Source organism: Macaca nemestrina, chromosome 1 (genome assembly GCF_043159975.1).
Source record: "Macaca nemestrina isolate mMacNem1 chromosome 1, mMacNem.hap1, whole genome shotgun sequence".
NCBI classification, from domain to species: Eukaryota; Metazoa; Chordata; class Mammalia; order Primates; family Cercopithecidae; genus Macaca; species Macaca nemestrina.
In genome coordinates this window covers 58988154-59004532 of record NC_092125.1, presented here as the reverse complement: position 1 = coordinate 59004532, position 16379 = coordinate 58988154, and the positions used below count along the sequence as shown (strand labels likewise).

At 48.6% G+C, this 16379-nt stretch overlaps 1 protein-coding gene across 1 annotated transcript in view; it reads right to left on the bottom strand.

The window, feature by feature from the left end:
- LOC105484704 (maestro heat-like repeat-containing protein family member 7) overlaps window positions 1-16067 on the bottom strand; it is a 50838-nt gene extending 34771 nt beyond the window's left edge. The window contains exons 1-11 of the mRNA XM_071068550.1: window positions 15775-16067; window positions 15598-15730; window positions 14637-14751; window positions 11466-11530; window positions 10870-10992; window positions 10654-10733; window positions 10120-10249; window positions 8905-8991; window positions 3276-3383; window positions 2633-2768; window positions 1719-1807 (exon numbers count right to left, since the gene is read on the bottom strand). Coding sequence (XP_070924651.1) covers window positions 1719-1807; window positions 2633-2768; window positions 3276-3383; window positions 8905-8991; window positions 10120-10249; window positions 10654-10733; window positions 10870-10992; window positions 11466-11530; window positions 14637-14751; window positions 15598-15730; window positions 15775-16067 — 1359 coding nt within the window. The remainder of the gene's footprint in view (window positions 1-1718; window positions 1808-2632; window positions 2769-3275; window positions 3384-8904; window positions 8992-10119; window positions 10250-10653; window positions 10734-10869; window positions 10993-11465; window positions 11531-14636; window positions 14752-15597; window positions 15731-15774) is intronic.
- Between the last annotated feature and the right edge of the window lie 312 nt (window positions 16068-16379).

The following is a 16379-nucleotide window of genomic DNA, read 5'->3' as shown; positions in this document are numbered from 1 at the left end:
CAAATCTCATCTTGAACTATAGTTCCCATAATCCCCATGTGTCAGGGTGGTTACCCTCATGCTGTTCTTGTGATAGTGAGTGAGATCTCACAAGATCTGATGGTTTTATAAGGGGCTTTTTCTCCTTTGCTCAGCACTTCTCCTTCCTACTGCCATGTGAAGAAGGATGTGTTTGTTTCCCCTACCGCCATGATTCAGACCCAAGGAAAAAGGACAGAGTTCCAGGCAGAGGGAACAGAATATGCAAAGGCCTGGAGTGGAAGGAAGTTCAGCCTAACTACTGTGTCCTGCAAGGGAGACCTGGGCCAGGTGGAAAAGGGAGACTGAGACAAGATGAGGTTACAGCAGCAACCAGATCATGAAGGGTCTTGTGGGTCAAGTGAACAAGTTTGGACTTTAGAATGAGGACAGTGGAGAGTCAGTGCAAAGTCTGAAGGGGAATAATTCATCTCAGCAATTGCATTTTAGAAATGCAGTTCTCTGACTATAGCATAGAAAGTGATGTGACAAGAAGCATAGTTGGAAACAGGATGATCAGTAAGGGGCTGCTGGAGTGACCCAGGCAAGAGATTCTGGGGGCCCCACAGTGGGGCTGGAGCAGAGTGGACAAATTCAAGAGCCATCCAGGAGGCAGAATGAACAAACCTGGTGTTGAATTGGATGTGGAGAGTGAGGGAGAGGAAAGAGCAAGGGATGACTCCTGGATTTCTGACTGGAGTGATTTGAGTTGATTGAGCCTGGAGACACCGTATCTAAGACAACCAATACATCTTTTTTTTTTTGAGATGGAGTCTCGCTCTGTCACCCAGGCTGGAGTGCAGTGGCGCGATCTCGGCTCATGCAAGCTCTGCCTCCTGAGTTCACGCCATTCTCCTGCCTCAGTCTCCCAAGTAGCTGGGACTACAGGTGCCCGCCACCACATCCAGCTAATTTTTTTTGTATTTTTAGTGGAGACGGGGTTTCACCGTGTTAGCCAGGATAGTGTCGATCTCCTGACCTTGTGATCCACCTGCCTCAGTCTCCCAAAGTGCTGGGATTACAGGCATGAGCCACAGCGCCTGGCTAAGACAACCAATACATCTTTACTGAATAAAAAAAATTAGGGCTAGGCTACAAATAAGGTACAAGGGCACGATCTGTAGGAGGAGAATAGGGTTGACTATACTTCTTTTAAAGAACTATTTTGGCCAGGCGCAGTGGCTCACGCCTGTAATCCTAGCACTTTGGGAGGCCAAGGCAGGTGGATCACCTGAAGTCAGGAGTTCGAGACCAGCCTGGCCAACATGGTGAAACCCCATCTCTACTAAAAAATACAAAAATTAGCTGGGTGTGGTGGCATGAGCCTGTAATCCCAGCTACTCGGGAGGCTGAGGCTAGAGAATCACTTGAACCCAGGAGTCAGAGTTGCAGTAAGCTGAGATCGCACCACTCCAGTCTGGGCAACAAAGGAAGACTCTATTAAAAAAAGAAAAAAAAAAAAAAAGAACTCTCTCAATGACTTCAAGCCTCAGTCAACTCAAGTGCAGCTAGGGAATGGGTCTTACCCCTCCAGCCTGCTATCCATGAGACCTTGAGCTTTGGAGACACTCCTCTGGGTGAAGGATTACTCCTCTGTGGCCCCACCCAGGCCCTCTACAATCTCCCCACCCCAGCTCTCCTTATTCCCTGTCATGGCTCCCCATCTGGACATTTCATGCACTGTGGAGAGTGATGGTTACCAGTGTTAGATACTGCAGGCTGGCAAGCCATGCTCCATGGAAATGCTTCTGCAAATCCTTCAGGATAGTCTCTGTCTTCTGTTTCACACCTTCAATCCAAAAACAACAATTAAGGGGCAGGGCCTTAACAGGGAAATAGGAACACACCCTTCTTTATTTGCCCTCCAAACCTCAGAGAAGATCAACAGAGTGAAATGGGTGAAATAACATTTGCTCAACAGAGTGGGACGAGTTCCCCAGCACCAGGCCAATGGGTGGAGGGAGAATGCGGCTGGGGACTCAGTCTGGTCCTTGCAGCTCTTCCTGCGCTGTGCCAGAATGTGGACTGTTCTACCCGCGGGTGCTGAGCAAATGCCCTCATAAGAAGTATGCCCTGTTGAACCATGAGAAGTAAGAGTTTCTGAAGCTCCTTTTAGGGATATTTGCAAATCCTCCTGACACCTCTGGAAGTGTATGTGACTGTTTGTATTTTTTTGTTTTCCTCGAGCAAAGAGGGGCTCAATCTGGGACTCCCAAATTTGTTCCCTAAGAAAAGATGTTCATTTTCCCAGTCTTAGGCCTAGCAGTAAGGCTGAGACCACTGGGAAATATTGAGTATCCAAGTTGATTCCATAGGTGGCTGCAAGCCTAGCTCCCCTTTTCCCTGAGAATCTCTTAGAATCACTTACAAGAGGGCATTGCATCAGCAATGGGGTTGGAGCTCATCCAGATAAAATTTCCAGATCTACTTGTAACGAGGATCCCTCATCTTGGGGCACATCATAGCATATTTACTCTGCCCTCGTGAGAAGGAGCTGCCCTTCATCGTGTGCCTGACACAAAGTGGGCATTCAATGAGCAGTGCTTATGTGCTCCTGTTATTCATGGGCTCTCATGGCTGCAGCCCAGTGGCTACCCAGGCTCATGTTGCTTACTTCTCTGAAGCACAAGGATTTTGAACAGGTAATGCAATGCCTCCGATGCCTCTTTGCTGATCTCGTGGTTGCAGTCCGTGCAGAAGAGGCCGAAGATGCTCATCAGTTTCCCACTCATTGAGAATTCCTCCATGTGCTGCCCCAAAGAGGAAACTGGTTAACTCCCCATCACCCGAAAAGGAGCTTCCCCATACTGTGGCCACCAACCCTCTCCAACCTCCCCACCCCTCCACACCACTGAATCATTTGCCTGCATGTATCCCCTCACCACACCAGCTCCACACTCTTTCCCTGGCCAAGAAAAACCTTTCAAAGCAACACCCAGGGAAATGCGGCAGCCAGATCCCCGAAACATGTTAGCCAGTGGGAAGTTGTGGACCCAACTCAGCTGTTTAGGCCAAGGTCCCCCAGCAAGGCTGAGATGTGTCCAGCCAGTTGGAACTCACTTGGCCAAGGGCAGACCAAGCAAACAATTCAAACCTCTTACCCCATAGGAACAGAAAAGTCGCTAATGCAAAAAAAGAGGGACACTCTGACCACCCACCTCCCAGTAACCCCCTGCAGAGCCATAGGCTCTCAGGTACCCCATGTGCAGAGAAGCAGGGCCTACTGAGTCAGCCTTTCCCCGACTCCAAGCACTCACTGACAGTTCTGGGAAACTGCAAATAAACCTCAGCAGCCGGGAAATAGTGCCCAAGGCCCGCATCTGTTCGTGCACTTTGTCTGACAGTGATGACCAAGGTAAGATGATCTGGAAAAGGAGTAAAGAGACCTTGTGAACACCTTCTGTGGGAGTGCTGCTCCCTTCCTTCTCTTGATTCCACATCCCTGACTGCTAAAAAGACAAAAAGGAGGGAGTTGTGGCAGGCCCCCATGAACTTGTCAAAGCAAAGATGTGTTTAAGAGTCACCGGGGCTATACAAAAAATTGGCTGGGTGTGGTGGTGCCTGCCTGTGGTCCCAGTTACTCAGCAGACTGAGGCAGCAGAATGGCTTGAACCCGGGAGGCGGAGGTTGCAATGAGCTAAGATCACACCTTTGCACTCCAGCCTGGGTGACAGAGCAAGACTCTGTCTCAAAAAAAAAAAAAAAAAAAAATGTCTCCGGGGTTTCACCTGCTACCTTCTGGGTCTCTTCTGAGAGGAATGTTTAAAGACAGCGCTGTGCCTTAGATGTAGAATTACAAAGCAGTGGGTAAGCAGGAATGGGATAAGGTGGGGAGATGGGGCTCTCTTGGCAGCATATCCATGCAAACCCCTACCTGCTAGGCCAGCGGAAGGGGTAAAGTGGTCTCTGAAGGATGAGATTCAGAGCCATTAATTTCTGGAGGTTAATAATAATAGTGACACAGGTAAGTACTCTGAATAGAATAACCCACTCTATCCTCCCAGCAACCCTATAAGTGTTATTATTACTACACTAGGTTGAGATCCCACCAGGGAAAAGAGGCCTGTGTCCTGCTTGCTACAAACTTTTGGGAAAGTGTGTCCTGTATCACAGCTGCTGGACAGGTGTCCTTCAGGGTAGCCTTTCTCCCAGAGCACTGAACCCCATCATGGACAGCCATGTGCCAAAAAAAGAAAAATGAACTACAACGTATACCTGACCGTCCAATACAAAAGTTAATTCAGAATTGACCACAGACTTAAAATCTAGAATGATAAGATTCTAGAAGAAAATGAGAAAATACGTAAGGAAGGCAAAAATTCCTAAATAATATAAACAAAATATAACCATAAAAAATAATAATAATTTGGACTTCATCAAAATGAAAAACTACCTGCTCTTCAAAAGATACTGTTAAGAGTGGCCGGGGATGGCCGTCGTGGCTCACACCTATAATCCCAGCACTTCGGGTGGCTGAGGTGAGTGGGCCACCTGAGGGCAGGAGTTCAACACGATGTGGGCATTCAATGAATGCCCGGCCAGTATGGCGAAATTCTGTCTCTGCTAAAAATATAAAAATTAGCCAGGCATGGTGGCACACACCTGTAATCCCTGTTATTTGGGAGGCTGAGGCAGGAGAATTGCTTGAACCGGGGAGGCAGAAGTTTAGTGAGCTGAGATCGTGCCACTGCACTCCAGCTTGGGTGACAGAGTGAGACTCTGTCTCAAAAAAAAAAAAAAAAAAAAAAAAAAAAAAAGACACTGTATAAAGTCAGGCCACAAAATGGGAGAAAATGTCTGCAAATCACATATCTGGCAAAAGATTTATATCCAGAATATACAAAGAGCTCTCAAGGCTGGGCGTGGTGGTTCATACACTTGTAATCCCAGCACTTTGGGAGGCCAAGGCAGGAGGACTGCTTGCACCCAGGAGCTCGAGACCAGTATGGGCAACATAGGGAGACCGTAGCTCTACATAAATTTTTTTTTTTTTTTGAGACAGAGTCTCACTCTGTCGCCCAGGCTGGAGTACAGTGGCATGATCTTGGCTTACTGCAAACTTCTCCCCCCAGGTTCAAGAGATTCTCCTGCCTCAGTCACCTCAGTAGCTGGGATTACAGGCATATGCCACTACACCTGGCTAATTTTTGTATTTTTAGTAGAGATGGGGTTCTGCCACGTTGTCCAGGCTGGTCTCGAACTTCTGACCTCAAGTGATCTGCCCACCTCAGCCTCTCAAAATGCTGGGACTGCAGGTGTGAGCCACTGTGCCTGCCCACAACATTCAAAAATTAGTGGAGCATGGTGGCGCACACCTATGGTCCTAGCTACTCAGGAGGCTGAAGTGGGAAGGTCTCTCGGGGAGGTTCGAGGCTGCAGCCAGTAGTGATGGTGTCAATGCTCTCCAGCCTGGGCAATAGAGTGAGATGCTATCTCGAATAAAATAAAATAAAGAAACTTCAAACCCCCAAATAAGAAAACAACCCAATAAAAAAATGGGCAAAAGACTTAAAACAGACGCTTCTTCAAAGCAGATATGTAGATGGCAAACAAGTCTATGAAAAGGTGCTCAACATTAGTCACTAGGAAATGCAAGTTAAAACCACAAAGAGATGCTACTACACATCTATAAGAATGACTAAAAGGAAACACTAACAATACCACATGCTGGCAGGGATGCAGAGCAACTGGGACTCTTACACATTGCTAGTGGGAATGGAAAATGGCCTCTTGGGAAACACTTTGGAAGTATCCCCCCCTCCTTTTTTTTTTTTTTTTTGAGATGGAGTTTCACTCTCGTTGCCCAGGCTGGGAGTGCGATGGTGTGATCTCGGCTCACAGCAACTTCCACCTCCTAGGTTCCAGCGATTCTCCTGCCTCAGCCTCCTAAATAACTGGGATTACAGGCATATGCCACCACGCCCGGCTAATTTTGTATTTTTAGTAGAGATGGGGTTTCTCCATGTTGGTCAGGCTGGTCTTAAACTCCCGACCTCAGGTGATCCGCCCTCCTCTGCCTCCCAAAGTGCTGGGATTACAGGCAGGAGCCACTGCGCTCAGCTGGGAAGTATCTTATAAAGTCAAACATCCACATGCCATACAACACAGCAATCCCACTCCAAGAGATTTATCCAAGTGAAATTAAAACCTATGTTCATACAAAAGCCTGCACACAAAGATTTATAGCAGCTTTATTTGTGATCATCCCAATCCAGAAACAACCCCAAAGTTCCTCAACTGGAAAATTAATGCACAAACTGTGATCCATCTACTCAATTAAAAAATAAAAAGAAATAAAGTACTGATACACATAGCAACACGAATAAACCTCAAATGCATTATGCTAAATGAAAGAAGACAGACTCCAGAGACTGTCTACTGGATAATGCTACTTAGATGTCTTTTTTTTTTTTTTTTTTTTTGAGACAAGGTCTCCCTCTATTACCCAGGCTGGAGTGCAGTGGCATTGTCACAGCTCACTGTAGCCTCGACCTCCTGGGCTCAGGTGATCCTCCCACCTTAGCCTCCCAAGTAGCTGGGACCACAGGTACACAACACCATGCCCGGATAATTTTTTTATTATTTGTAGAGATGGGGGTCTCACTGTTGCCCAGGCTGGTCTTGATCTCCTGGGCTCAAGTGATCCTCCCAAAGTGCTGGAATTACAGGCATGAGCCACTATACTCAGCCTTAGGTAACATTTTAATTATTTTATTTATTTTTGAGATAGGGTCTCGCTTTGTTCCCCAGGCTGGAGTACTCAGCCTTAGACAACATTTTAATTATCTTATTTAATTAATTATTTATTTATTTTTGAGACAGGGTCTAGTTTTGTTGCCCAGGCTGGAGCGTGGTATTACAATCACAGCTCACTCCAGCCTCAACCTCTAGGCTTCAGGCGATCCCCTCACCTCAGCCTCCCAAGTAGCTGAGACAACAGGCACACACCACATGCCCAGATAATATTTTTTGTAATTTCTAGTAGAGATGGGATCTCATATGTTGCCTAGGCTGGTCTCAAACTCCTCGGCTTAGGTGATCCCCCTATCTTGCCCTCCCGAAGTGCTGGGACTATAGCACCTAGATGACATTGCACCTAGAGGACATTTTAGAAAAGGCAAAACTATAGGGACAGGAAACAAATCAGCCATTGCCAGGGATGGGGAATGGGGAAGGGGTTGACCATAGAGTCATGGGGGAATTGGGGGGTGATAGAACTGCTCTATAGCTTGATAGTGGCTGTAGTTACAGGACTGCATGCATTTGTCAAAACCCACAGATCTACACACTAAAAGCTGAATTATACTATATGTAAATTATACCTTAATTTAAAAACAGAAAAAAAGAAGACAAAAGAAAAAGGAGGGCCCTTAAGAAAACCATATAGCCCTTAAATTCAACCTTTCTGATCCAGCTCTGCAAAGTCAAATGTGAAATAAATGATGTCGTATTATGCCATCATGTCCTTTTGTAGGAAAAATATGTCTAAAATATACACACTTGACTGAGAATTACCTCAAAGTAGCAAAAATAAATTTTGTTACACATAAAAATAACTTATTTTTATACTTTTAATTTTATGTATCAAGGTAAATTGATTTCTCCACTATTTTATACAAAATGTTGGAACCTGTTTCAGATGGTGCTTTTGCAGGGCTCCATTTATCTTTGGATAATGAGAACCCCAGTAATGCATCTCTTGAAGACTCTACGCTGACGAGGACCAAAGTTTTGCATCTCTGTTTCCCACAGACTCCAAGAACAACAGAACATTTGTTCTTACATTTATAGCAAGGTTGCCTAAAAAGCACAAAAATCCTTCTCAACAAACATACCAGAGATGGTACATTCCAAAAGAACTATGTCACTCATCCAAATGTGGACAAATTTCCCTCTAGCTAAAGTCCTTGTCAAAGTCTTTTTTGGGTTTTGGGGGGGTTTTTTTGAGACGGAGTTTCACTCTTGTTGCCCAGGCTGGAGTGCAATGGCGTGATCTCGGCTCACTGCAACCTCCGCCTCCCGGGTTCAAGCGATTTTCCTGCCTCAGCCTCCCGAGTAGCTGGGATTACAGGTGCCTGCCACCATGACCAGCTAATTTTTTTGTATTTTTAGTGGAGACAGAGTTTCACCATGCTGGCCAGGCTGATCACAAACTCCTGACCTCAAGTGATCCACCCGCCTCGGCCTCCCAAAGTGCTGGGATTACAGGCGTAAGCCACCGTGCCTGGCCTTGCCAAGGTCTTTTTTTAAGATGCCTGGGCAATCTTGTCTCCTTCTTTGTAGTCACACCTAATGTTTTATGCAAAATTATATTACCCTAATTGATTACCATCCTGTTCATGAAAGTCAGTTTCAAGTGACTCTTGGCTGTTTCCCCAACTCAAACTACCCTCAGGAGATAACAATTTGTCATAACTAAGAATATTTGAAATGCTCTAAAGCTCTAAAGATAGTTAAAGGAGTACATTGAGTCTCTGGTGGGGATTACATTAAGGGATATAAAAGTAGCCTGATGGTTAAGCACTGAGGTCTTCTTTATCACAGAGCAACGGCAGACACTGCAAAAGGGGAAAATACTTTGAAGATTAAAGTCTGGCAGGGATGTAAATGTTATTACCATTGAAGCCCCAATATGTCCAAGTCCTGGGCGGAAATGGGTCCTCAGCTTAGCTGGCTATGTTTCCAAAAATGTGATCCTCAAAAAGATATTTTGTGGGAGACACAGAAATTTGTCTTCAAGTGATGTTTATGCACGCTGAGGCTTGAGAACCAATGGTTTTTGGACTAGAATGACACCCAGGCTATCCTGATATTCTTTTCCTTTCCTCCCAAACATACTAGAATTAATATGGACTTTCAGTTTCCTTGATTTCCACAGCCACTTACCTCCAGGAAGTGTTGTAGTATGAGCATGTTGGGGTTCATACCGTCCATCACAAGAGCCTGCAACATGTCATCTAAGGCCTGGACTGTCTGACAAGTGAAGAGACAGGGAGTGTCCAGAACAGACTGCCACAGTGCCAGCTCAGCTCCCTGGGGGCACTCCCCTATCTCCTTGTCCCCTACCTCTGGAGGAAGGAAGTGGGGCCAGCCTGGCTCTGCCACCCCCGGCATTCTCTCTCTCATGGCCAGCCACACTCTGATCTTCCTTGGTGCTGACCTTTCTTGCCCTCAATGAAGACTGGACCAGGTCCAGCCCAAATTGTGAGCCAGTGGTAAAATGTAGGCATTGGGCCATTCTCCCCAGGAGCCAGACCCCGTGGGACTCTCCGCATTAGATTCATTCCACTGGGTTCAGGAAACATCTATTTGTATTTATTTTTTTGTTTATTTTTGAGACAGAGTCTCACTCTGTCACCCAGGCTGGAGTGCAGTGGCGTGATCTCGGCTCACTGCAGGCTCTGCCTCCCGGGTTCACGCCATGCTTCTGCCTCAGCCTCCCGAGTAGCTGGGACTACAGGCGCCCGCCACCACGCCCGGCTAATTTTTGTATTTTTAGTAGAGATGGGGTTTCATCTTGTCAGCCAGGATGGTCTCAATCTCCTGACCTCATGATCCGCCTGCCTTGGCCTCCCAAAGTGCTGGGATTACAGGCGTGAGCCACTGTACCCGGCAGGAAACATCAATTTTTAAAACTACAAAGGCTGAGGTGGGAAGATAGCTTGAGCTCCGGAGGGTGAGGCTGCAGTGAGCTATGATTGCATCACTATACTCCAGCCTGGGCAACAGAGTGAGACCCTGTCTCAAAATTTAAAAATTAAAAATAAAATAAAAAACTGCAGGCCCCTGGGAAGATTTGACAGTCTACCGGTCAGTTGCTCCATAGTATCCCTGGGTTTTATTATCAGACTGTCACCTCCCATGACTGAAGCTGCTGTGAGCCTTAGTGAGCAAGGACATGGATAGGGTGGGAACATGGGCCGATCCCTGGAAAGGCAGGTGAGGGTATGACAGCCGGAGTGCTTCTTAGCAGCCCGAGGGCCACGGGGCCAAGGGCTAAGCAGAGAGATCAGAGTAGGAGAAGGGCGGGGAGTTAAAGGACAGGAGGTGACTCCAAAGACAAACCCTCCCTGTGGAGCTCCATGAAGAGGTGGGGATTACCTGGAGGTAGAGACTCGCATTGTCTCTTCGGTGCAGGCTGGGCATGATGGGCGGCAGAGAGAACAGGCTGGAGACGCCCACATTTACCAGATCCAGTTTCTGGGACAAGCGGAATGGTGGATTCACCTGACTTCAGGGGGAGGCAGGGAATGACAAGGGGCTTTGGGGATCCCTGGGAGAGGCTGGGTTATGTTTCTAGGACCCTCTGGGAGAATTGCTCTGCTGCTCTCTCTGAGGTGCAGGCAAACAGTGGGGACCTGAGACCCCAAACACTTTCTAATGGCCTCTCCTCCGGAAAAGGAGGGCCCCGGTTTCTGGGGAAGCTTCGATCACTGGATGTCCTAATAGGCTCTCAAAAGTACAATTGGAGAACCCCCCCTCCACCCCAGGATGCAGGCAGATAAAGTGGCAGCCACTGGGGCTCTGCCACCCACAGGCCAAAAGTTAAGTCCCCAAACCTTGCCCTCCCTCCCAACCCAAATGTTCTCAGCACCAGAGACCAGGCGCTCTGAGAGGTAAGGGCAGGAAAGGCACCTCAGCGCCACGATGCAGAGCATGGCTTGTTGACGCATGTTGCCCATCAAAATCTCAGTGGATTCTTCAAGAATTAGTATCTAGAAAGGCCAGGAAAAAAAACAACAAAAACAACAACAAGAACCCCCTCAGAGAGAGATGCCAGCCCTCAGGTCCAGGACTTGTCATCCTCATCCCTGAATGATGAACTCCCAGAAGAGCTTGGGTCTTTCTCACCTCAATTTTCTTGGCCAGGATGGCTTTGGGATAGTAATTGTCCATATTGCCATCTGCCTGGGCACGCACAGCACTACTCAAAGTTTCCACAGCACTCAGGAACTTCAGCTTGGCGAACTCAGACTAGGACACAATACACAGACTGCTGCCCATAAGCTGGGCTTCAGTCCTTAGCTCTGCCCACAGGCAGCACATGAGACCTGCACCCGACCCCTGCTCCTCACACCCAGCCCAGGTTCCAATCAACTAGGCCAAAGGATGGATTGCTCACTTGATTTTCTCAGTGCAATATCCCTGTCCCCAGGACTGCTGCTCACCAATGTCTGGTCACCTATGTAGGGCTCTGGAGGACAGTGGGGCTAGGGATCTCTGATGAAGATCCTTCCTACAGGAAGGGAACTGCAAGATCTGAGCCCTAGACACCCTGTCCAGTGGCCTAGCCACCAAAGATCTGCCTGGTCAGGAGGCAACAATGGGCTGAGTATCTGGTGGCTTCCAAGCCAGGGCTAGTACTCAAAACCCAAGGAGGCATAAGCCCTCTTTTTTTTTTCTACTTTCTGCCTTAGTTCACACAAAGGTCCAGATAACTTTCTTACCATATGTTCTTCTTCTAGAAATTCCAGTATGAACGCATAGGCTTCTCTTTCTAATTGGCACAATCCTGAAAAGGGATGTAGTGGGGGGAGGTTAGCTGATTCCACCAGATGGAACAGGAAGGCAGAGTCTTCCTCCCCTTCCCTTCCTGTCCACCAAGGAGGTTCAGAAGCTACCAGGGTCCCCAGAACCAGCTTCTCTAGGCCAATGGAAGCCAAAGTGGAAAGGCCATCATGTGGGACTAGTTAAGAGATTTTCAGCCGGGTGCAGTGGCTCATGCCTGTAATCCCAGCACTTTGGGAGGCTGAGGTGGGTGGATCACCCGAGGTCAGGAGTTCGAGACCAGCCCGGCCAACATGGTGAAATCCCGTCTCTACTAAAAATAAAAAATTAGCCGGGTGTGGTGGCATGCACCTGTAGTCCCAGCTACCCGAGAGGCTGAGGCAGGAGAATCCCTGGAACCTAGGAGGCAGAAGTTGCCCTGAGCCGAAATCACACTACAACACTCCAGTCTGGGTGGCAGAGTGAGACTCCATCAGAAAGAAAGAAGGAAGGAAGGAAGGAAGGAAGGAAGGATGGAAGGAAGGAAGGAAGGAAGGAAGGAAGGAAGGAAGGAAGGAAGGAAGGAAGGAAGGAAGGAAGGAAGGAAGGAAGGAGAGAGAGAGAGGAAGGAAGGAATGAAGGAAGGAAGGAAGGAAGGAAGGAAGGAAGGAAGGAAGGAAGGAAGGAAGGAAGGAAGGAAGGAAAGAAGGAAGGAAGGCAGGAAGGAAGGAAAAAGAAAAGAAAAGAAAAGAAGGAAGATTTTCTGCATCAGGTATGGCCCGGGATGGAAGAACAATTGGGAGGAGACCTTTAAGTCACTCCCAGTGGCCACAAATTTCTAGGGCTGTCCTACACTGACTTTGAAAGTTTTGGTTGTGAATGGACTTGAAACCCCAAGTCAGCCTGGGAGGCTTCTTTGCCAACTGTACTGGCATAGCCTTCAGGGCGTGCCTCCCTGAGCCTGAGGGTTGAGGCCAGCAATAGAGCCTGTTTGCCCCAAGTGGAGTCGGAAGAAGGTAAAGCAAGAAGAAGGAGCTGGTGACACCACTGGGCTCCAAAGCAACATGGGCCATGGGCCTGAGTTCAAGTTGTTGCTGCCCTCTCACATTGCCCTGCAAGAAAAGCCACTCAGAATAGGGCTTGAACCCAAGGCACAGGAGCTACGCACAATGGCCCTGGCACCAAACTGCATGAGTTCAAAGCTCAGCTCCTCTGCTTCATCAGCTCTGTGATCTCCAGCAAATTAAATTCTGTCAACTTTACCTTCCCCATCTGTATGACAGGGAAGATGATACTATCTGTTGTTATTTGATGATTAAATGAACAATGAGTCTTAATACATGTAAGAAGTGATCTTGAGCAAATTAAATTCCCCCAAGCTTCAGTTCTGACATCTTAACCTGGGGGATGATCATCATAGTATCTATTATTGTTGTGGATTTAAATAAATTAATATGTGAAAAAATATTTAGAATGCTTCCTAGCATATAGTAGAAAATCAATAAGTGCATTCTTCAGTGTACATTTATTGAGAGTCTGCTATGTAAGAGGACTCTCCTAGACCCATCAGGGAAGAAAAGAGACAATAATCTTTGCTGTCATAGAGCTTCTTACACACCAGGGAGTTCCTTCACAGGAATTACCCTTATAAAATAATTTCTATTTTGTATTTGCCCATATAGGTTTGTATATACACAGAAGTCAAAGAAAATCTCATTGTATTTGAGTGGGCTTGAAGGACGTAAACGTCAAGCCATTTATGTATCTGGCGAGAGAGCATTCTAAGCCAAGGCAATAGTAAATGTGAAGGCCCAGAGGCAGGATCATGCCTGGAAAGCTCAAGGAACAGCAAGGAAGCCTGGGTGCCTGGAGTGGGAGGAGCAGGGAGGAGTGGTGGGAAGTGAAGGTAAAGTACTAATGGGGCAGATCATGAGGGACTCATAGCTTATTGTAAAGACAATTGGCTTTGGGGACAGGAGCCCCTGGCAGGTTTTGAATAAAAGTGGTCTGACTTTGATTAACAACAGCACTCTGGCTGTTCAGCTGAGAATAGATCAGGAGTAGAGGTGGAGAATGGCATGGGTGTGGGCAGAAGCAAGAGACCAACTGGGAGGTTGTGACAATAATCCAGAGGTGAGATGGTGGTTCACACCAAGGGAAGTGGTTAGAAGTGAATGATCAGATTCTGTATCCATGTTGAAGGTAGAACCAATAGGAATAGTTGATGGCTAGATGTGCATATGAGAGACAGAAGTCAAGAATTTTGGCCTTGATACACTAGAAAGATTGAGTTCCCATTAATTGATGTGGGAGAACAGAACAGATTTGCCTTTGGGAATAAAGTTAAGAGTTCAGTTTGGAATATATTAATTTTGAGATGTCTACTAGGCATCAGAGTGGAGATATCAATAGGTAGTTGGATGTAAGAGCCTGGAATTCCAGAACTGCAGATATGGACTGCAGATACCAATTTGGGAATTGTTGGCATGTAGATGTTATCCAAAGATTTCTCTGCCTGGGTGCAGTGGCTCATGCCTGTAATCCTAGCACTTTGGTAGGCCAAAGTAGGAGAATCCCTTAAGCCCAGGAGTTTAAGAACAGCATGGGCAACATAGTGAGACCACAACTCTACAAATAACCAAGAATTAGCTGGACACGGTGGCACGCACCAGTACTCCCAGCTACTTGGGAGGCTGAGGTGGGAGGACTGCTTGAGCCCAGGAGGTCAAGGCTGCAGAGAGGTATGATGGTGCCACTGCATCCTAGCCTGGGTGACAGAATGAGACCATGTCTTAAAAGAAAAATATACACATATCTATCTAATCTATCTATCTATCTATCTATCTATCTATCTATCTATCTATCTATCTATATAGCGAGAGAGAGAGAGCGCTCTGGCTGTCCTGAACAGCTGTCAGCTACAGGAGGTGTCACTCAAATTATCAGGCAATGTCTTGTTCCTGGCCCAGCTCCAGACTTCTCAGGGAGGCAGGCACGCAGAGACTAGAGCTGTGACAGGGGTAGCCAGAAGTGGGCAGATGTGTGCCCATTAGGTACACCTCAAGCGAGGGCTTGGGCAATCATCACCACTTCTGAGCACCCGCAGCTGAGATACGGGACCAACTGCTCACCCCGTAAGTGGGACTTCCAAGAGGCTTGTAATGTCGATGGCTCAAAGGTTACTCTCTTTGATTTTCGCTTGGTAGAATTCGGATTCATCTGTATGCTTGGGGCAGCAGCCTGCAGCTTGCGAGGAGAACAGTGGGCAGGCCAGGCGTGAGATAGTCCTTCCTAGGGATGCCACCCCTCTGCACTCACTCCAGGGGGAAGCTGCAGGAGGCAGACCTGCCCTTTTACCACAAAAGGAATTGGCTGAGTAGGGCCAGTGCTGGGTCCCAGGGTCAGCTTCCCATTTCCTCCCATGGGAAGATTCGGGACCCTCTGAAGGGCCCTGGTCCCTCCTGATTTGCCTAGGAGTCTTCCATTCTGGGATCTTCCAGCATGGAGAATCTCAGACTCACAGGTGGGCTCCTAGGTCACAGTGGCCATCCCTGTGCCTCCAGGCCAAATTGCCTCTAGGAGTCTTGCTGCCAAAATCCCAAGGTCCCCTCTTCCCAGAGGCTTCTGTCCCCACTCCCTAATTCATAACCTTCCTTCTGCCCTATGGTAGGGGAGCTAAGTTCCCCGACATGTCTGCCCCTCCCAGACATGGCCCAGGGAAGCCTGCTCCTGGACCAGGAAGAAACTGCTGCCCAACCTGCTTCTCTCACGGCCCTGCACTTCGGGTCCCCGAACGGGCGCATCCCATCGCTCACTGCCTTAAAGGGCCTTGCTCTGCCCCTGTGTGCGTCTCTTTTGTATCCCTCCTCTTAGCTGCTCTCTGTCTGTCCTGTTTTTGGGAGCTGCCGCTCGGACAGGCCATCCCCTGGGAACTTGCTCACCCTCAGTTTTCCCTGGGCCTAACTCACCATCGTCTAAAATACAGAATCCAGCGCCCCATTCCCCACAAATAATAAGTCGAAGCGCTCAGGTCTGAGATCAGGATACCCTACAACTTCTCCAGAGACCCTGGAGCCGTCTCCCCTCCCATACCTTCCCCAAGAATGGAGTGCCCCAGACCCCTGAGGCCCACAGATCCCCGCGGCCCCGAGGGCTGCATCCAGGCAGGGCTGGAGGCTCCCCTTCTGCAGCGAGGGCCGGGGGCCCTGCCCCGCCCCTTCCTTGGCTGTGGAGGGAACAGGCGGGAAGGGGGAACCCTTTACCTGACACTCCGGCGCCTCAGGCCGGCGCTTCAGGTCCGGGCACAGCCTCTCCAGGGGGCGCTGTGCTCCGGGGCCCTGGAGCGACCCCTGCAGGGCAGGCACGGAAGTGTCCAAGGTGGCGCTCCCCACCATGCCGCAGTGAGACCCCATGCAGCGGGCGGGGGGCTGAGAGCCCCGCCTCATCACCACCCCAAGGAGGGGCCCCAGTCTTCCAGGTAAGGGGAAGGGGCTGTTTCTCATGAGCCTGGGCTCCGGGCAGTCAAAGCTCCAGGAATGGCTTGGAGGCACTGAGCCACCCATCTCTACCGTCTGCCTGACCACTCCCCTGTCCTTCTTGGGGAAGTGACTCCCAGAGGCCAGCTCCTCAAGCTGAAGAGGAGGCCGTAAGGAGCTTTGACAGGGGTTGTGCTGGCTTCCACCCTGCCCCGGAAGCAGAGAATCTGAGAGCCTCCCTCTACCAGGCAACCCATCACACCAGCTCCCCAGGGACCTGGCCAGCCCAGCTGGAGGGGCCGGGCAACTCAGTCACCTTGGCAGGCAGCCCAAGGGGCCGGGTTCAGCCTCTGCTCAGGAAACCTGGCACACACACACACACACACCCCAAAATAATAA